The sequence below is a fragment of the Periophthalmus magnuspinnatus genome, chromosome 5 (genome assembly GCF_009829125.3).
Source record: "Periophthalmus magnuspinnatus isolate fPerMag1 chromosome 5, fPerMag1.2.pri, whole genome shotgun sequence".
NCBI classification, from domain to species: Eukaryota; Metazoa; Chordata; class Actinopteri; order Gobiiformes; family Gobiidae; genus Periophthalmus; species Periophthalmus magnuspinnatus.
In genome coordinates this window covers 26,490,063-26,510,801 of record NC_047130.1, presented here as the reverse complement: position 1 = coordinate 26,510,801, position 20,739 = coordinate 26,490,063, and the positions used below count along the sequence as shown (strand labels likewise).

The following is a 20,739-nucleotide window of genomic DNA, read 5'->3' as shown; positions in this document are numbered from 1 at the left end:
GCAGCTTTACGCACCAGTCCCGCTCCACGTACAGGCGCGTTAATAGGTTTGGAGAGGATTTACATGGCTCTGTCCTGTCAACTACTGCAGGCCCGAGGGATGACATCATTTCTAGAGCCTCTCATTCCAGCTGACCCCCCCTCCCTCCCGCGCGTAAAAGTTCAGCTCCACATTTTGCGCGTAAAGCATTATTTTTACCTGCCTGTTGTGCCACCCCTCTCCAAACGCGCGCATCACCACAAACCCGCGCTGTGATTGGACCAGAGCTCGCGCTGCATCCCTCCCTGCTCTGCATCCCTCTCTCCAGCCTCTCTCTCCATCCCTCTCTCCTCTCTGCTGTTTACTATCGGTGAGACAGGCGTATAAATGCTGGAGCGTGCGCACAACGCGGTGTCAGTGGAGAATGGAAAACAGGGGCGGTGCAGCAGCATTTACAGCTAATATCGGAGTGGAATGAGGCGTATTTATTGCTGAAGTGTTTGTTTTTGGTGAACAGTGTGGATAATTTAAGGATTTAAGGACAGGATCTCTCCTCGCTTCGCTCTCGCTCGGTTTGGTTCATTTCCATCGCCCCAAATGGACTGTCAGCTTTAAGGTAGGACACGGTATTTTCTCATGTCAGTTTAAGTGTCGTCCTCCTCCAACCTCGACATCTACATCACGTTTCACTGCAGATTCTCGTGCTTTAGTCTTCAGTCGCTGCTGGTCACAGTCATTGGGCCTTTTGATGGAGTAAAGGGAGAGAATGAGATGATGAACGCGTCCAAACCCTCCTCTTTTACCTCCTACATCCACAATGCAGTGGCCTGTAACCAAGCACAGCCCAGCTGATGCCTCCTCCAAACACTGAGCACAACCACTCAAATGTGAATGATGATGCTCCACAGCAGATGTGTCTGATTTATTTGCAGATGCCTTTTATTTCTTTGCAGATGCGTCTTATTTCTTTGCTTTTCTGTCTCATAATGAGCCTAGTTTAATGGACAGACTCTCTGCTGGTTTGGGCCTGTCCGTTTTAGCCATAAAAAGACACAGTCATAAGCCCAGATGTCATTAGCATTGTGCTGTATATAATTAAAATAAGTTATTGGGAAATGTTTATACCAGCCTCATATTATCTTTAGGTTAACCTCCAGGCTCTGCAGATTCAAATGTCCATATGTCCTGGCCTTTATTATTATAGTCATTGTTGATTATTTAGTTCCAGTTCTTACATATCAGAGTTAAGTAGCACACTTTGCCTGTTTTAACTTTGCCTGTTTTAACTTTGCCTGTTTTAACTTTGCCTGTTTTAACATTTGTGCCACTTTCAAAACACTCTGTTTTTTGGGGCCCACTGAAACATTCTCACAAGGATTTGAAAATGGAACCAAACTAATAGGATCCACATCTTGTTTGTGACAATATTCACATGTGTGTGATGTGCAGCTCTGGCACATTTAAATAGTGTTTCATTAAGTCAAGGCTGTTCTGCTTCAAGAAGCTTGTGTCACTCAGCAGGGAACACCTGATTCAAAAGAAGAAATGAGGCACTTTTCCTCACACCTGGTCTGGATATATTTACTTAGCAAACAAACTAAAGACTAAAGAGCCTATTTGTGCACTGTTTTGAAGTCTTTTTGAACAAATATAAGCCTCTTTCAGATACAGTTAGTTATTGGAGTATTGTTAGTTTATCATTTCTACAAAAAGACTTAATGTCTTTTATTTATTCTCATTATGGCCTTAAATAATCAACCGTGGAAGGTGCTATATACCCTAAAATATTGATTCCAAACTTAGCTTTTATTACATTAGTAGCTCCCAGTGGAACAGAAATCATTTGAAATTAGATTTGGCTTTAACCATTTCCTCTTCCATCCTCTGCCCTCAGTTTCAGGCTGATTGGATGAGCACAGACTGTCATGGCGCTCCTTCACGAGCAGCGCGCACCTTCTCCTTCTCTGTCCGGCTTCAACTCGCCTCTGTCAGACCCTCCGTCCTTTCGCCGTCTGGATGCCGAGACGCCGTGCACCCCAGAAATGGACCTAACCCCGACCCAGTGTGTCCTCCGTAACGTCCTGTCCATAGACACGGGGAGTGTGGTGGAGCAGGGAGGAGGGGGTGAGGGACAGACCGTCGGACATAATCACTCTCCAAATGAGGAACAACAAGAGCACTTTGCCAACAGTGTTTTGAAACTTCACGAGCACGACGGGAGTCCCTGCAGGACCGAGGGAGAGGAGCGGGACATGGACTGTACTATGGTCAGGAGCCCGGGGGACGGGGCCAGGCTGCAGTGTCAGTCGACTGGAGGGGGCGGGGGCTTCCTGGAGGGGCTCTTTGGGTGTCTGAGACCGGTCTGGACTATGATTGGCAAAGCTTACTCCACAGAACACAAACATGATCTGGATGGTAAGTTACTGATATGAATATTTATTAATTTATGGTTTACTTTCTATATTCATCAATCTGTTCTATATTGGGAGCATTTTCTATTTGAACTACAAAACTCAGCTATCAATTCTCAAAAATAGGCCTGATAGATGCCAGTATCTTGACTTTTTCCCAAACCAAAACACTAAATATGTCATTTATTGCTCTCACTGTATTAGTTTCACATTTAAAAAGCTCAAACTAACAACAAATACCTTGTTTTTTTTTCCTATAATCTCAAAAAACCATCATAAAAATCATATCATAAAACAGTTGATTTTGATATTTCTGCATACTGTGCACACGTACGCTCATTACAAACCCATCACGAGCTTTGAAATGCAAATCTCATAATGACATGAACCAGTTAAATTACACCAAACACTTAACGATGGCGACTCGTAGTAAACAAACCCTTCGTTGACGTGTGGTAAAACGCAGCCAGTGAGACACTATCAAAGCTGCAAAAGGCTTCGTGGTTGTTCCCCTGATATTAGCCCCCCTCCTCCTCCTCCTCCTCGTCCTCCTCTTCCTCCTCCTCCTCACATCTCTTCTTTTTTTTTTTCCACCCACTCCTCTCTAGCATTACTGCCACCCCCGCAATCCAACCAGCTCCCCGTGACGCCGGGTTGTTTATGTCTGCAGCTACTACAATAGTGCGGTGCTCCCTTGGGACTCTCCCTGCCAAATCTGCCTCATGAATTATGCATGTCCACGTTCTGACCCTGTGCCTCTCATCTCTATTAACGCAAAACCTGACACACACACACACACACACACACATTCAAGCACCAATTTGTATTAAGCATCATTTTACCGTGACAACATTTATTACGGCGAATAGTGTGAGCTGTTGTGACAGTTTAACATCTCTTCTCAACTGTGTTCTGTCTCATTGTGTCCATTTTTCTTCCGTGCCCTTATCTCCGCCAGCCCATCTGCGCCACAAGGACACATGACAGAAGCGCGCCGGATATTGTAGAACATAAATATAAAAGCCTCTTGATTGTCAGCTTTTAGACCGTTTAGAAACAACCGGTTGAAAAATACACAAAACCATCACGACGTCAGCTTTGTATTTTTGATTTTCAGTGTCTTATTTCACATTTGACGTTGGATATTTCACGCACAAAGCTTCGCAATCAATCACAGGACGTTATCAATCATTTATTAGGAGCTTATTAATGTGACAAATGGCGTGGGCTCTCGTCGTGTCCTGGGGTGAGGAGCAGCAGTAGAGCAGGGCTGTATATTTCCCTTTATATTAACAGTCTGTCTCCAGCCACATGGACGCGGCTTTGACCCTTTGGGAATCCCCTCCAGCCTTTTTCTCCCCTTCTCACGCACACATTTACAGTTGCTATCGTCACGAGCTTCTCTGCGCTCCTATTGGCCGAGCGGCTGCGTCAATCCCTCAAATCCCAGCTCTGTCCTGACCCCCCTCTCCAGCGCTGGACCCCTGTTACACGGCGCCCCCCCACACAAAGGCACTAAGTAGGATTTGAGGGGCTGAGAGAGAATTAGCCGCAAGAGATTAGAGTTCCCCGTCCGTGTGACTGTATATCCTGAGTGCTTCATTTGAGGAGGGGTCCAAATACTCAACAAGAAACGACTGAAAGAGGCGACAAAACACTGTGTTTTCTTTACATTTCCACAACAGTTGGGTCATTTGGAGACTTCAGCTGCAGTTTTAATACTAACACAAGGCATTAGTTTGTGTTTTGTTGTTATCTTTATGATAATTTAGAGTTATTAATACGATTTATATTATTATTACTTTAATTAGAACACATAACTGCGCAAAATTATCATGGATTTAATAAGAATAGGGGCTTTGTTCTGACCATAGATAAGGAAACAAAAATAATTGTTAAGTTATGACATTTTTGAGCTAAATATGGATTATAGCAGGTCCAAATTAGGGCTATAATGGTTTAAAATGAGACTAACCAGGTCAAAAATGCTTAAAACAAAGACAAAAATTTTCATAAAATTGTCTTTAAGTAAAACAAATACTCAAAACCACATGCTCTTATCTGCTCACGCTCTCATAACCGTTCATACACAGTTACTTAATGTTGTCCTGGTGTTTTCTTTCCCTCAGAAGCTTGGGAGGTCCCGTTTGAGGAGATCTCAGACCTTCAGTGGGTCGGCAGTGGAGCCCAAGGTGCCGTTTTCCTCGGCAAACTGCACGGACAGGAAGTAGCGGTCAAAAAAGTGAGGAACATTAAAGAGACGGATATCAAGCATCTACGCAAACTCAAGCATCCCAACATCATCACTTTCAAGTACGAACTGTTGTATTAACTCATCTTTTTTTGGTTTAAACTGCATGAAAGTGTTTTATTGCTCTAATCGTTTCGTTAACACTTCAGGGGGATCTGCACTCAAGCTCCATGTTACTGCATCATTATGGAATACTGCGCGCAAGGCCAGCTGTACGAGGTGTTACGAGCAGGAAGAAAAATCCACCCGTCTCTGCTCATGGACTGGGCCATGGGAATCGCAGGGGGCATGAACTACCTCCACCTGCACAAAATCATCCACCGAGACCTCAAGTCGCCAAAGTAAGGCTTTAAAAGTGTCAAAAAGTAGATTATTGAGGCTGATAATGTAGTAAATACGTGTGTTTGTAGTATGCTGATAACCTACGACGACGCTGTGAAGATCTCCGACTTCGGGACGTCCAAAGAACTTAGCGACAAGAGCACCAAGATGTCCTTCGCGGGGACGGTGGCCTGGATGGCTCCTGAGGTCATACGCAACGAACCTGTCTCTGAGAAAGTCGATATATGGTAAGAAACGCCGCGTTTGTTGGGATATTTTTAGCCCGTATTGGTCTTTTTCATAAACCTACTGTAGTACATGTGCAGATATCCACAGATACACAGGGCAGCTCCAGATACTTTTATATTTATAGTGTATTTTGAGTCATTTTCTCAACATTTTATTTTGGATTTCAGCAGCAAGACGCCTACTCCAGCCCTGAGCAGAGGGTTTTTAAAAATCTATATTCGTATTGTGCAATATCTGATTACATGACATTGGGTAGGTTCTCCGCCGTATCAGATGACTTGTGCAGAACAGCCACCGCTCTATCTCCCCTTCTCTTTCTTACTCTATAGTCTTCATCATCACTCTTCCTCTATGTCCTGAAAGGAACGCTGGGTAATTTAATAATTGATTTGCCAGATGCTGCAGTGCTCAAGAGGGGCTGCAATAACCTTCCAAGCCCAAGGATGGTTTGGCTTGAGGCCAGTGGTGCATTAGCTTAGAAGTGAGAATAGAATTACTACTGATGTATAAGGAACACGCAAGAGGAGGGTTTCTCTGTGCGTTTGTGCTGCTAACGAAGGGACGAAATGTCTGTGTGATCGCTCAGTCGTCCAGGACAAATTGTTGTAGGAGTGAAGACGTTTCGCTGCTCGTCCGAGCAGCGAAACGTCTTCACTCCTACAACAATTTGTCTCTCACTTCGTCTTTTGCTAAAGGACTAAACAATCAGATTTGTACAATATTAAAAGAAATCTTGAACTTGAGGGAGAATATTAAGTGTTAATTTTAATTTACAGCGAAGAAACAGCCAAAAAACAGCCTAAAAACACAAACAAACTGTGTCTAAGTATGTTCTTTTTTGTGCAATATCTGTCTTAATGAGCAGCAAAACGTCTTCACTCCTGCAACAATTTGTCTCTCACTTCGTCTTTTGCTAAAGGACTAAACAATCAGATTTGTACAATATTAAAAGAAATCTTGAACTTGAGGGAGAATATTAAGTGTTCATTTTAATTTACAGCGAAGAAACAGCCAAAAAACAGCCTAAAAATACAAACAAACTGTGTCTAAGTATGTTCTTTTTTGTGTAATATCCATCACTTATGCACAAATGTACGACACAGTGTCTCAAAAATAGCATGTAAACAAAACCTGCACACGTCCTAAAACGCCCGTGTGACGCAGTGAAGTTTCACCGTGGATACTGTAAATTGTAGCTATGGAAATCACGAGGCGTAGCTACATTTTCCTTGGTTACCTTCCCGCGGGTTTGCACAGACACGACAGAGATGTGAGGAACGGCTGACTCTAGAGCTACACAAGCATGAGTAGAAGTACATAAAGCACGTTTTATTATGAGTTGTCGAGTTTCGGGACGCTTTGAGTTCATACGATGGAGGTTTACTGTGTTCTTAAAGGTTTAAATGACTGTGAGGATGGATATAATCGACTGTATCTCTCTGAAACATGAAAGCGTGGCATTTCCGAGCAGGGCTTTTGATCTGTCGTCTTCATACGAGCGTGACCGGGCGCGTGTCCTCTCTCCACAGGTCGTTCGGAGTCGTGCTGTGGGAGATGTTAACGGGAGAGGTGCCCTATAAGGACGTGGACTCTTCGGCCATCATCTGGGGGGTGGGCAACAACAGTCTGCAGCTGCCTGTACCTGATAGCTGCCCTGACAGCTTTAAGCTCCTCCTGAGGCAGTGCTGGTGAGCAGATGGGGAGGGGGAGTGTGTGTATAGTGCGATTTGTGCTATACTATCACAACAAAAAAACACAGGATTAGCCAGTCTGTACATATGTGATCGCACAGTATTGATTATTTGCATCAGTTGTCCTTGAAATAGATAAGAAATGATACTTTTTTCTCTTCAAGTTAACGATATTTTCACCAAGAAAACATGCGTGTTAAATTTTTTTGCAATGTTATTTATTCAGGAGCGTGACTTGACAAATAAAACTCAAACATTACGCGCCAAACTGATGTATTTCTGGTTTCTTTACAGGAACTGCAAGCCGAGAAACAGGCCGTCGTTTCGTCAGATTCTTTTGCATCTGGACATTGCGTCTGCAGACATCTTATCGACCCCGCAGGAAACCTATTTTCAGTCACAGGTACATGTTTGTGCGTTGCGTTGAGGAGATATTTGAGGCGCGTATCGTACTCAAAGGAGTTTAGAGACATGCGTGAAAAGGGTTTGAATCTATCTCGTGTCGTCAGGTGGTGATTAACGTGTGTTTCGCGGAGAAATATAGTCACAACCGTCACTTTGATGGATGAATATACGCTAACATTGTGTCTCGCAGCTGCACGTTTAGTCATTTTGTCGTCATCTCACTGTGACTGCGTGCACCGTGCAGTTGTGCGGTGGCCCCCGGAGCCGCTGGGAGCTCACTAATAACACCTGTCCTTTCAATCACAACACATTACTGCCGCTTCCTCGATCGCACCAGCCCGTCAAACTAAAATAGTGATTTCTGGTCAAAGGCGAGCCCCATTTCCACCTCCGTCATATCGAGGCGTGATTGGGAAGGTTGGTGGAGCGGGGTGTGGAGAATGCCGCACTTTAATTGGATGGGGGTTGGGAAGAAAGACAAAACAGACCTCCTCACCCCTGAGCAGCTGAAGGACACATAAAAAGTATTGATGTGGGGAAGCGTGGCAGGTTTACTCAGCCGTATGAAATGACGAATCCATTTATAACGCCGGCATGGGTCGTTTATACACACAGATAATTAAGAAAATATTTTACATTCTCATCTCACATACACTGTCTTATCTTTTGGCGCTGTGTGTTTCTCTTTGAAATCTGTCCAGTATTTTTAACCACTGCCCCATAATGGATTTTTTTTTCATTTCTGGGGAAGTATGACAGGTTTACTCTGCCGTATAAAATGACGAATCCATTTATAAAACCAGCACAGACGATTTATAAACACACACAATTAAGAAAACATTTTACATCTACACTTATGTCCATTGGTCATATGTAAAATGATGTAAAATGAGCCTTTTCTCTTTGAAATCTTCCAACTATTCGTAGCCACTGTCCCATAATGGATGTTTTTTTCTTTTTACAGGTTTACTCTGCTGTATAAAACAACACACACACACACAATTAAGAAAACATTTTACATTCACATCTCATCTACACGTATGTCCTTTGGTTCTATATAATCCTCAGTCTTTCCTCTTTGAAATCTTCCCAGTTTTCATAGCCACTGCCCCATAATGGATGTTTTTTTTTCTTTTTGGGGAAGTGTGACAGGTTTACTCTGCCGTATAAAACAACAAATCCACTTATAAAACCAGCATGGACGATTTATAAACACACACACACACACACAATTAAGAATACATTTTATATCTACACTTCCGTCTTTTGTTCCTATATACAGTATATTTCTTAGTCTTTCCTCTTTGAAATCTTCCCAGTTCTCAAAGCCACTGCCCCATAATGGATTTTTTTTTCCTTGTGACGTTTGGAGTATTTGCTGTTGGAGAGTATTGATTCCTCTAATGGCAGAAAGCAAAAAGAGAGAGAGGGGGGGGGGCGGCCTGGGATTGGATACTCACCAGAGTGCACACACTCCCCGAGTCCATTAGCTTAATAAAACCACGGCTCACATACGCACATACACACACACATATACGCACATACAGACACATACAGACACATACAGACACATACACACACATACACGCACATACACACACATACACGGCTCACACACGCACATACAGACACATACACACACATACAGACACATACACACACATACAGACACATACACACACATACAGACACATACACACACATACAGACACATACACACACAGACACACACACATACAGACACATACACACACAGACACACACACATACAGACACATACAAACACATACACACACAGACACACCCCTATACACGCATATACACACACATACAGACACATACACATACACACACATACACACACATACAGACACATGCATATACATGCACATACACAGCTCACACACGCACATACAGACACATACACATACAAAAACACACACATACACACCCCTACACGCACATACACACGCACATACACACACACACATACACACACATTTGACTGCCTTTGTCCTTCTGTGTGACAGGTATCAGATGTCATGCTCCACTGTGCCACAAAACACTCACGCTGCATTTTTGTGTGTGCTGCATTTTTGTGTGTGCTGTATTTTTGTGTGCGCTGTATGTGTGTGCGCTCCTGTCACGCTGCTCATGTTTTTTTTTTTGTATTGATTAGTTTCTGAGGCTAAATGGTTTCCACATCACTGGGACAAACCATCGCTCATCTCATGAGTGCAGTTAAGACTTTTTTCAGTTTGTAGGATGACGCACAACTGGAGATGTTTTAAGTAACAATTATTTATAAAACCGATGCTAATAAGCTGCTTGGAAAATAAAACCTGATCACAATTATTTGAATTTTAATAATAAATCACGGCTTTAAACTACAGTATTGTTTATTGTTAAGTCATGGGAAAAAATACACAGATTATTATTAGACAAAGTCCTGTTTAAAAGCAATGTTCCCAGCAGAATGTAATTAATTAATTTATGACGATTAATTAATTATTCTGTTTTTTTTAAGCATTAATTGTAAGCCTCGATGTTTGTCAATGGGTTTAAGGAGTATTCATCTTGAAAATTAAACCAAATGAGTCTGATCTCAGTGACTGTGAAGAGAAACAGACAAAAAGCAAAGATGAAATGATGATTTAGAAGTATCTTGTACTTGTGTGTGTAATCAGAGTGATTTGTGTGCTGTGTTGACCAGAGTGTTGCTTTGTCTGTGTCTTGGTTTAGGTGGAGTGGAGGGACGAGGTCAGGCACCACTTTGAACAGATCAAATCTGAAGGGACGTGTCTCCACAGACTCGACGAGGAGCTGATCAAACGTCGCAGGGAAGAACTCAGGTATTTTTCTGTTTAAACCGGTTAAAAATGCAATTATGTCACTTGTAGAACAGCTGCACAACCACATGAGCACAGTACAAAGAACTGAAAACTGAAAATAAAACAAATTTACATAAACTAGTAAAAAAAAAAATATTATAACACAACATGATACAATAAGAAGTAACATACTAAATCCAAACAGATGAATACGACTTGTTCTTGGTTTAGTTTAGCCTTTTTATCCTTTATGAAAGAAAATAAACAAATCATTTTTCACCCCTGCGTTTCAGACATGCCCTTGACATCCGAGAACATTACGAGAGAAAACTGGAGCGAGCCAACAACTTGTACATGGAGCTAAATGCCATCATGCTGCAGCTGGAGATCAAGGAGAAGGAACTCCTCAAGTAAGTGAAGAGATACTGCAGTACACGTGTCATTACACTATTATGATACTGTTATTATCTTTGTCGTGATACAGGAGGTTTGTTAGAATTGTTAAAGTACATTGTTTTTATGTTAATATCAGGAGGGAGCAGTCTCTGGACAAGAAGTATCCAGGCTGCTTCAAACACCACAGACAATCTGCCTCATCAAACTCAATGGAGAAACTCATGAAGAAACGAAATGTACCTCAGAAACTGCCGTCCCACAGCAAGAGGTGAGCCACTTGTGTCATTATGTCTTTTATTCTGATATCCTAAGGTTCTTTTGTATCACTAATCAGAGTAACCAAGAATTTTGCTGTTCCCTTCCAGGCCTGACTTACTGAAATCTGAAGTCATCCTTCCCAAACTGGACTCATCTATTACCCAAGTCACTATCCCCAATAAAGGCTCAACATCACCTGGAAGGTCTCGCAGGGGCAAACCTCGCTACAGAAAGGCCGGTAAAGGCAGTAGTGGGGATTTGGCTCAGCTGAAGGCGACACTGTCCTCCTCTTTAGCCATGGTCAATGCGACCTGCTCAGTACCCAGCAGCAAACAGCTTTTGGATCGTAGTGCCGCCCTCAAAGGACTCCAACATGACCTTCTGCTCAAGAAAATGTCCTCCTCCAGCCCTGACCTTATCTCCACCACTCTGGAGGCTGAGGGGAGGAGAAAAGGCCAGCTGAAGACCGGACTGGACAGAGCGGGCAGTCAGAGCGCCTCTGGGCTGGAGGAGAGTCGGACTGAAGGGCAGGAGGTGAGGGTGGATGTGGGAGTACGGACTGATGATTTAGTAGAAACACCTCCACGCAGTGACACGCCAAGTGAAGACGCAGCGTCCATACCTTTTTCCAGCAGTCCTGACTCTCCCTGCGGCAGGGGGGCTGCCGCTGGGAGGGGCTCGGTGCTGGGCAGCACGCGGGTTCCTCATGACGGTGACGATAAAGAGGAGGGGACCGTGATCACACGCTCTCCGAGGAGTCAGAGGCTCACACCCTCAGCTCTTCTGTACAGAGCTGCAGTCACACGCAGTCAGGTGAGAACTTAACGGACACGACAGCTTTAAAATTAACTCCAGTGTTTGTCACAGGTCGTAACTACATAAAGTCGTCCATGTTTATTACAGAGACGTGGCTTGTCGTCAGAAGAAGAGGAGGGTGAAGTGGACAGTGAGGTGGAGCTGCCAAGGAGACGGTAAATCATTTATATTCACATTTGTAATTAATTTGAAAGTGAAAGCTCATATTTACACTGTCCGTGCACGTGTTTACAGATGCACTATGAGCATGACCAAGTGCCAGTCCCTCTCCACGTTCAGCTCAGAGAACTTATCAGTGTCAGACGGAGAAGAGGGGAACACCACGGACCACTCCCACAGCGGCACTCCAGATGTGGTCAGCACCAACACCGACGAGCGCCTGGACGACAAAAGTGATGACCTTCTGTCTCAAGGCTCCGAGATCCCCGCCGACCCGTCTGACCCGACACAACTGGGCTCCGATGGACTGTCAGAGAAAGAGGCCATCCTCAGACGAGTCAAGAGCCAGCTCGCTTCAAACGACCTTAACTATGAGGTAAGAAGACACGGATACAAAACACAAACACGACTTTATAATAATGATACAAAACGGTTTCATTACTGTGGCGTCTTTGTCTTCCCAGGGCCTTTACGATGACTCTGATTGTGACAGTACTGAGCTGGACCACTCCTGCAGTGGAGACCCAGGTCCGCCTCCAAACAACTGGTGAACAGCAGCATTCTGGCCTTTAAACGTCTCATCAGGTCACACAACGATACGCACACAGACAGTCAGCGGGAATATCAGACCATATGATATTTCATGGCCAAAAGAACAAAAGATGAAGTGTCTTGAACATTTGGCACACACAGAAGCTTTGGAACGATCCTCCGCCACATCCGACAACACGAAGCTGCCCATTTTACATCAACGTGTGACTTTTAGTGTTTTAATTTATCTGAAACATGACAAATATCAGGGTTTACTTTAGAGTCAGTGTGGACAAATGCTTGTTGCACTTAATTTATTAAACAAAAGTGATATTTTTTGTTATTATGTACGGATATATTTATGTTTCGCTTTACAGTAAATTATTGATCAATTTGATGTTTACATTTTTTACGATTTTATTTATTACATTCATAAAAAACATTGCCACTTTTACCAGTTTGTAAGTTGTTGTAAATATCATGTCATGTTGTAAAATAGAACAAATTTTCTAAAATGTGAGATTGTATACTGGTGCTGATTTTTATCATTATTAAGTGGCAATAGATGTTCTTTTACGCTGGTTTAGAATGTAACTTTGTACCTGCTGTTATTATCTGAGCTTGGAAACGAAAATATAGTTCAAGAATGCAACAAAGCAATACGTTTACTACTGTAATTCTGTCGTCCGTTTCATGCAGAGGCTGGTTTTGTGCTGGTCTGTGTTCAAGGGATTTGTTTTGGCAGAAATGAGACGTGGAGAAGGCGCCATAAGGATCAACGCTGTAGCTTTAACAGTGATGGTATTGTTATTAATACTGTCACTGCTTCTCCACAATGAGTATATTTTTGGTATTTTTCATCCCCTCTCAGACGTACATGACACTTCAGTCCTCAGAACTGATGAAACAAAACTCAACTCTAAAACAGGTTTTTGTTTGTGCAAATGATGGAGTCCACTGAGCTCAAAAGCTAAAAAAAAAAAGCAGCTGAATTTTACCTGATTGATGGACTAAACCTGAAGAACATGTTGCCAAAAAACATACTACTGCCCTCTAGTGTCTGCACCAAGTAACTGACTCCCCATGAATGTAAATTAATGTATGAACTGACTGCTTTTTAATGCATAAATGAAATGTATAATACAGTGAATAAAAATATTATTAAACCCTTCCCCAATACACAAAGCACTTTGGTTTGAGCATTTCATGTCTTTATTTCTGTATTTTTTTAAACAATGCTGTGGCAACCAAATCTACAGTCTCAAAAAACGTGCACCGTCGTGCTTTCCTGTAAATAAAACACACAATAGTTTTGAGTTTAGCAAAGCACAGACCAGGAGCCAGTGTTGGCTCAACTCTTACTGTCTTCTTCCAGAGCATTTATGACCTCAGCTACATTGCAGAAGAGCCGGATCAGTCAGTGTCTAGGAGAAACTCTCCTTGGTACTTAAAAAAAATATTTCCTCCATTTAAAACAAATATTTCAACATTTTAGTATACATCAGTCTTTACAAAAAAGTGAGGAGAACCCCTCTGCGTCTAAATCCCAGAGCCAGGCCCCAGACCCTCCCTTCCAAGCAAAACATAATCACATGATCAAGATGAAGAGAGGAATGACATAGAGCACGTGTGACATGCGGCGCAATAAACATTTTAAATGATCCATAATGACATTTTATAGTGAGTGTTAGATTTAAATGATCTGTATACATATTATAGTAACATTTGCCCATAACTAAATAGAACCAGTGACAGTGCATGTACAACAAACATTTTCTCCGTGACACGAGTGAAATCTATCATACAAGCACTAAGACTGATGTGACAAAAGAAAAGTCCAGATCAGAGTATGAACACAGACCTGATCACTGATTCTGAAGCCAGAAAACAACAAATTTCTTTTTATATAGTGATTTTTTTTGTCTTAAAAGAAAAAAAACAATGTACAGAAAATATCTAAAAGCCTACTGAGATCACAAACTATTCATTCAGAAATAGAAAAGCTATTTAAATAAAAAACAACGGCGATCTCAAACTGAGAACACCAATTGTGTTTTGAGTTGTACATTGAAATCCAACTAAATAAATAGAAAATGCAAATAGTTCAGTGGCAGTTGACATGATTAAAAAAGGAAGAGATGCTATGATATAATAGACTTAATTTGAATAGTTGCATTGACTGCTCTACAATAACCAATAGTATAAAAGTGAGATTTAGTGCAGATACGGTGTCTTATCAGTTGGTTGCCAGTCCTGTGGCCTCAGAGGAAAGCCTAGAGACAAAAGTGAGACCAAGGAGGGAGAGAGAATAAGGCATGCAATCAGAGAGACATTATCGATGTCAAATACTTTTACTACACAACAACTGCTATTCAATAGAAACTCTAAACTCGTCCAAACAATTGTAAACCGGTGGAGGACTTGCCTGATGTACACTGGGGCATGCAATGAAATACAAAGAACAGAGACTTCCTAACTAAGCAATAGGAGTTATGTGTTAATTATGTTTTGGATACTTGTTTGTACATAAAATAAAAAGGGTGATAAGCGCGTAAGTAATGCATCATCGAGGACTATTTTCGTTTTTTAAAATCTGAAGGTGATCGGTGCTTTAGTACCTGAGGGCAGATTACATCTACATTTTAAATCAACGACATAATATAGGTTTAGTTAACGTGATTATTTTCCCCTCTCACAAAAATATAATATGACATCTTAAAAGAGCCGCTACCTGAGCAGAGCTGCACGAATATAAATGGTAAATTCAGTAAAACAAGTCAATTTAACCATGCAAAACTAAACGTGTAACTGAAAAATGTATACAGATTAAACACAGGCTAGGTTAAGCTACATCTAATTTAATGAGGCATCAACTGCTATGGCTGAGTGAGGCTTGTGTGCATCGTGTGGTCGTGTGCGTCGTGTGGTTGTGTGTGTAGTGTGCGTCACGTGGCACAGCCTGTAACTTAAGCCAGAGCTGGTGCAGACAACTAAAAAGCACTGTCAGTCCTACAGTAGATGACTTATACTTCCATCATTAATAAGGGGACAGCCTTCGTCTTTTGGACTTAGAACTCAGCTCGGGGGTCATTTTGGGTTCAGAGGGAGCGGGGTGCGTGGGGTTACTGTTGCCGCTGACAACATGGAGGGCCAGGAGAGGAAGGGGCTTGAGACTGAGGAGACTTGACACACAGGCAGGAGAGCTGGGGAGCAGGGAGTCAGTGGAGGAAGAGGAGGATAGAGGTATGGAGGCTGAAGGGGGCACCACACAGGAGGAAGAGGACAAGGTGGAGCTAGCGGCAGAGGAGGAGGTGGTGGTAGTAGTGGTGGTGGTAGTAGTAGCAGAGGTGGTCTGTTCAGGGTTCAAGGAGGAGGAGGAGGAGGGAGGAGGTTTAGAGGACTCTACACTGTGAAGAGAGAGACAAGGAGAGAGGGACAACACAGTCGGGATGGTTCACAGGGCAGGCTGGTGAGCAATGGCATTTTGTGGGTGTAGGGGTTAAGGTGGAAAAGGTTAAAGAAAGAAAACTGTTCAGGAATAGGAGCGAAACATAGGGCAAATGTTTTAAAAAATGAGGAGGGATAAATTAAATTGTGAAATAGAATTGTAATATTTCTTAATACAAATGCCTTTAATTGTTTAAGAGAGGCTTGTGCAGTAGTAGTTCCTAATATTTATGGTAAAAAAAATTAATAAAAAATAAAATAAAAGGGGTAGCCTGAATGCAATGGCAGCTGATGATACAATTTTCCAGGAGGCGGCATTTGTGTCAATGTATTTCATACTGTTTAATGTATTTTTCTAAGAGTCATCTTTGATTCATTTACTATAGGGACATTTGTACTCACCTGGCGTTAATGAGGTACTTTGCCAGACTTATGCTCGCTGGGATGCCAGTAATGGTGACCTGACGATCTGTTGAACCATCCACTGGATTTGCAATCTTAATCTGGGCACCTGATGTTTGCCGAATTTCATTGATTTTAGCGCCCTGGCGACCGATTATGCATCCAATGAGCTAAAGGAACAGAAAAAGACTGAGACTCCTGACCACATGCATCTTTTCATTAAATACCTATGATCATGTCACACTTTAAACTTACAAAACTTCTTTAAAATCTCATTTTCAAATAGGGCTGAATAAAATGTGATCAAATTAAAGTCATTGGTTCAGCAAAATATTGATATAATTGCCTTACGTCATTTGGAATGGTCATCTCATGGGTCGTGTTTTGAGAAGCATCTATTCCTGGCACGATATTAAGATGTAAAGGTCGTGTCACTCCAGGTAAATCAGGATTAAAAATGATATAGTGATATTTGAACATCTACATACCAGTAAATCCCGTAGTGTTTGTTGCAATGGGGAATGGATTCTGCTGCATAGCAAGTTGATGAAGCTTGGTGAGCTGTGGAGAGATAGCAGCAGAGGAAGACTGAGAGTGAGAGAGGAGGCAGGGAAAGAAATATCAGAAAAAGAGGAAAAACAAAACAAACAACACACTGTAAATATACATAAACAAAATACTACCCAAAGCCTGAACTTTATAACATTAAAATTCAGTTTACAGCTTAAATATGTTGAAGAAGATACTGTATCGTTAGACAGGAAACAATACAGACTGCTGAAGTACGGACATTTATAGAGTAAATCATTATTTCACAATAGTAGTTACAGTAACATGCACATTTTAGATCTGTGTAATATTAATGAATTGATATCCAAGTTACAAACTTCAACAAGAACACCCAAGATGTGCAACAGAAGGATTGAGCAGGGAAACTAACAGAGCAGAAAATAGCAGAGGTTAGAGCCAGACAAACCTTTCATTTATCATATTCTACGTAACGTTTGTCTGCCAGCACATAGCGTAAACAGTTGGGAAAAATCTGTAACAACCCATTTGATTGGAGTTGCAAGTTGCAGGTCCTATGTTTCCTCTATTAACTACACTCACAGAGGCAAACAAAATTAACTAAAGAACATTCTACACAGAAGGCTGCACTAGTGGCTAAACTGCGCACGGATGATTGTTGTAAAAAAAATTAAAAACACCAGTAAACAACAAGGCCAATGAAAAAATTATGTTCATTTAGCAAAACTACAGGCTTTGAAGGTAACCATCAACCAAAAATAGAAAGTATATTAAAAGTAGCATCAAAGAGGGCACACATAATTTGGGTATTTGCAATGGCCATGGGTCATGTAATAGTAGCTACTGCACTTACATCTGGCTGTGGAATTGCGTGTTGTCCTTGGACAGCATATGCCTGAAACAAATGGAAAAACAAACTTTGATGGGCCAATCGTCTACAGCCGTGGTTAAATCCCACCGCAAGTAGGGGCAAAAGGGCAAAACATTTTGTGGGCCTAACCACTTTCGTTAATGCACTAATGAAGTAGGTTGACAAAACAAACATGTAGTATGCCAAGTTTGCACTGAGCAGAGAAACCATGCAAGAACAATAGGAGACAAGACAAGCAAAGACCATTTGCTTTAGTACAACTGAGTAGGACAATGTACAAATGGCAGACTCAGAGCAACAGGGGTAAATAAAATACTAAAATCGAAAAAGGGCATCATGTTACTGTAGTTAAGAATTTAATTCCATCATTAAGCATTAACATACATAAAGATAAAGTGTTTTATGGCTCTCAAAAAGTTACCTGTCCACCCGCAAAGATGACTGGGGATCCTGAAAGCTTTGGTCGATAAGGAATGGTAACCCCCTTTGGTGGAGACTACAAAAATAGGATAATTATATTATATGATACAAACATGTGTCAAGATTTAAATGGATTGTAAATAGAAGATTTAAATCCACCAACCTCAAGCATGACCACACAGATCTGCTTCACACACTCAATTATAGATTGGGGAGTGCCAGCTATTGTGATGGCACGCTCTGTGGAGTTTGGAAGCATGTCCCCTGCAACTTGTACCTGAGCTCCAGTTGACTGAAAAGCACAGAAAATACATTGAAACAAAAGACTGACATTGTCTTGAGATAAACAAAAAATGTGTGTTTCCATAAATAAACTAGTTTATTGTGAATGTTCCAGAGACTTCTGTTTTGGTACATACATTTCGTACAAACAGAATGTATTGAGTAAAATCCTTTCACATACCTCTCTTATTTCCTTTATCTTGCAGCCTCCTTTACCTATTAGAGACCCACACTGGCTGGCAGGGACCACAATGCGCAGTGTTACAGGTGGTTTGGTCGTGGCTGTGCTATTTGTCATTGAGCTACTTATATCCTGAAAAAGCATAATGCAAAACCAAAGGTATAGGTCAACTAGAATTTGAACACGAATTTGATTAACCTAAAGAATGCTTACCTCTTCCAGCTTTTCAATAATCATGGAGAAAGCTTTGAAAATGGCTGTTGTTGGGCCTACCAGTGTTGTAATCCTCTCGGGACAATTTCCCTCTGATATATTGATACGAGCCCCACTCTAAATCCAAAAATATTACATTTTTATTTAAGGGCACATATCAACATCCCTATAATGCTCCAAAGGGACAAGCATTAAGTGAAAGATTATTCATTTCACCTCTTCTCTCATCTTCTTTACAGTTTCCCCTTTCTAAAACAACAACAGAGGACAAACAGAGGAGATATAAAAATATATATTTAAAAATGTATAAGAGCTGCAGGGGGTACTGCATCAAGTCCATCAATAAATAATAATTACCTTTCCAATTATGCTCCCCACTTCCTGAAGAAAAAAAAAGAAAGAAAACCAATAGTCATATTAAATGCCAACCAGGGGCTCAATGTCCATCATTAAAGTTTAAACTGCATTTGATTAACAGTTTCGAGCTGAACCCATTTGTTACATACATGTCAAAACTGAGTGAAAAGGTGGACTAAAACGCTGCTGTGTTACTGTACCTTCCCATGCATGAGAAGTCTTATGGTCAGGGTAACATTCAGTCCACTTTCAATCACACCGGAGTCCATGACCGCAACTGTTATTTAGCTGTATGCCTGCAGTCTGATGCTTAAATCACCAACTTGGATCTAAAATGACACACATGCATGCACACTATCAGAGGCAGGTGGAACAGTTATATTTACTCTAGTACATTTACTTCAGTGAGTTTTAAATAAAAAGTGTACTGTTCAGAGTCATTTTCTGACACCGTAGTTTTAATCCCACTTGAATAATATAGTGTAACAATAGCCTTACTTGAGTAAAGGTTTTGGTTACTTTTCCCACTGCGAGTTAGTCTATGTGACAAAGCTTTTATTTATATTAAGCTTTATTTGATGTTGCGTCCTAATGATTACCTTAAATTTAAATTATGAATGAGATGACACTTACTTTCCCCAGTTACTATTTTGCACTTACATGAATCATTTCTTGGACTTAAGGGCTACTCTTATCACCTCTATTCACATATAACAACAAAACGTTTCAGTGAATACATAACACACATGTAACATCACATAAACTGGAACAGTACATATGCAGAAGTGTGATTTACTCTGACTTTACTTTAAGCAGATTGACCTGTATGTTCCACAGCTTGTCCAGTCACACTTAGCAGAAACTGTGTGTATAAGCTGACGACAAACATGGCATTATTTAGTTTGAGTCAACTTTATCAACAACGTGTCATTGATTTACGAACTCATTATACAAAGTTCTGCGGTATTTTGTGAATATCAAGGACGAATCTAAATGAATCTGACTGTAAATGAATCACACTCGTGAGCAAACTAAGCGTGTATTTAATGAGTTGTATTCTATTAAATCTGTAGCATTCTGGTTTTTCGTGGCGACGTAAATGAATGGAGCATGCGCATGCTACTACTTAGCATGACTAGCATGTAGCTTTTAGTCTTAAAACTCTGTAGTTAAACGTCTTCGTCTGTTCAGAGTTTAAATTATTACTATATGTGTGTAGTTGTGAGTAAATTCGCAGAGTATACGGTGGTGGTTGTATCTACGTCGTAAATAAGTCTTTCTGAAGCACCTGGGCTAGTCCGCGCTTTGTGCGCGGCCTGTTAGCATGTTAGCATGCTAACCAGTTAGCATGTTAGCACCGCGCTGCTCATTTACTTCGTAGATCGTAAGTCCACGCACAAAAACACAGCACACGTCTGTTCAAACTCACCTGAGATGTGCGCCCACAGGAGCCAGGGGGAGGGATGGGGTTGTGAGGGTAAAGGGGAGAGGTTCGGGAGGGTAGAGACCCGGGGGAGAGTTTAAAAAGGACTCGGGGAAGTGGGAAGAGTAGATCTGACCGAGTTCCCAACAAAGACAACACAAACATGACCTTTGACCTTCTCCCACCGTCACAATCCCGTCCCCAGACCACCTCAGACTCACTAAAACACTCATTATTTTATATTTTTATATTTTAACTAAACCTTATTGTATGTACATTTATAAATATAAATAATATTAGACTAAAAACATCGTTTG

At 41.4% G+C, this 20,739-nt stretch overlaps 2 protein-coding genes across 5 annotated transcripts; one reads left to right on the top strand and one right to left on the bottom strand.

The window, feature by feature from the left end:
• Nucleotides 1–370: 370 nt before the first annotated feature.
• On the top strand, nucleotides 371–13,481 carry LOC117371200 (mitogen-activated protein kinase kinase kinase 12-like). Its single transcript, XM_033966830.2, has 14 exons — nucleotides 371–595; nucleotides 1,874–2,394; nucleotides 4,520–4,703; nucleotides 4,791–4,982; nucleotides 5,052–5,210; nucleotides 6,741–6,899; nucleotides 7,197–7,305; nucleotides 10,050–10,159; nucleotides 10,432–10,548; nucleotides 10,671–10,802; nucleotides 10,900–11,605; nucleotides 11,696–11,763; nucleotides 11,843–12,143; nucleotides 12,232–13,481. The coding sequence occupies exons 2-14, from the start codon at nucleotides 1,905–1,907 to the stop codon at nucleotides 12,316–12,318; spliced, it is 2,814 nt and encodes a 937-aa protein (XP_033822721.1). The 5' UTR covers nucleotides 371–595; nucleotides 1,874–1,904; the 3' UTR covers nucleotides 12,319–13,481.
• A 6-nt stretch (nucleotides 13,482–13,487) lies between these two features.
• Nucleotides 13,488–20,608, bottom strand: LOC117371207 (poly(rC)-binding protein 2-like). Of its 4 annotated transcripts, none has more exons than XM_033966839.2 (13): nucleotides 20,429–20,608; nucleotides 19,200–19,328; nucleotides 19,000–19,023; nucleotides 18,859–18,891; nucleotides 18,643–18,759; nucleotides 18,430–18,561; nucleotides 18,130–18,258; nucleotides 17,968–18,042; nucleotides 17,529–17,570; nucleotides 16,636–16,735; nucleotides 16,499–16,548; nucleotides 16,148–16,317; nucleotides 13,488–14,571 (listed from the first exon to the last, which is right to left on the bottom strand). In XM_033966839.2, exons 2-13 carry the CDS (start codon nucleotides 19,266–19,268, stop codon nucleotides 14,535–14,537), a joined length of 978 nt encoding a protein of 325 aa, XP_033822730.1. In that variant the 5' UTR covers nucleotides 19,269–19,328; nucleotides 20,429–20,608; the 3' UTR covers nucleotides 13,488–14,534. The 4 variants fall into 4 exon arrangements, with proteins under 4 accessions (XP_033822730.1, XP_033822729.1, XP_033822728.1 ...); XM_033966838.2 differs by having other exon boundaries at nucleotides 13,488–15,705; nucleotides 16,636–16,708; nucleotides 20,429–20,603; XM_033966837.2 differs by having other exon boundaries at nucleotides 13,488–15,705; nucleotides 20,429–20,602.
• Between the last annotated feature and the right edge of the window lie 131 nt (nucleotides 20,609–20,739).

Excerpts from the sequence above, each read along its gene's own strand:
- LOC117371200 (XM_033966830.2), top strand. The coding sequence starts at position 1,905 with ATGGCGCTCCTTCACGAGCAGCGCGCACCTTCTCCTTCTCTGTCCGGC. Across the intron at positions 6,900-7,196 it reads CTCCTCCTGAGGCAGTGCTG|GAACTGCAAGCCGAGAAACA; the intron begins GTGAGCAGATGG and ends GTTTCTTTACAG. Across the intron at positions 10,549-10,670 it reads AAGGAGAAGGAACTCCTCAA|GAGGGAGCAGTCTCTGGACA; the intron begins GTAAGTGAAGAG and ends TGTTAATATCAG.
- LOC117371207 (XM_033966837.2), bottom strand. The coding sequence starts at position 19,268 with ATGGACTCCGGTGTGATTGAAAGTGGACTGAATGTTACCCTGACCATA. Across the intron at positions 18,562-18,642 it reads TTATTGAAAAGCTGGAAGAG|GATATAAGTAGCTCAATGAC; the intron begins GTAAGCATTCTT and ends ATGCTTTTTCAG. Across the intron at positions 16,318-16,498 it reads AGATGACCATTCCAAATGAC|CTCATTGGATGCATAATCGG; the intron begins GTAAGGCAATTA and ends CTGTTCCTTTAG.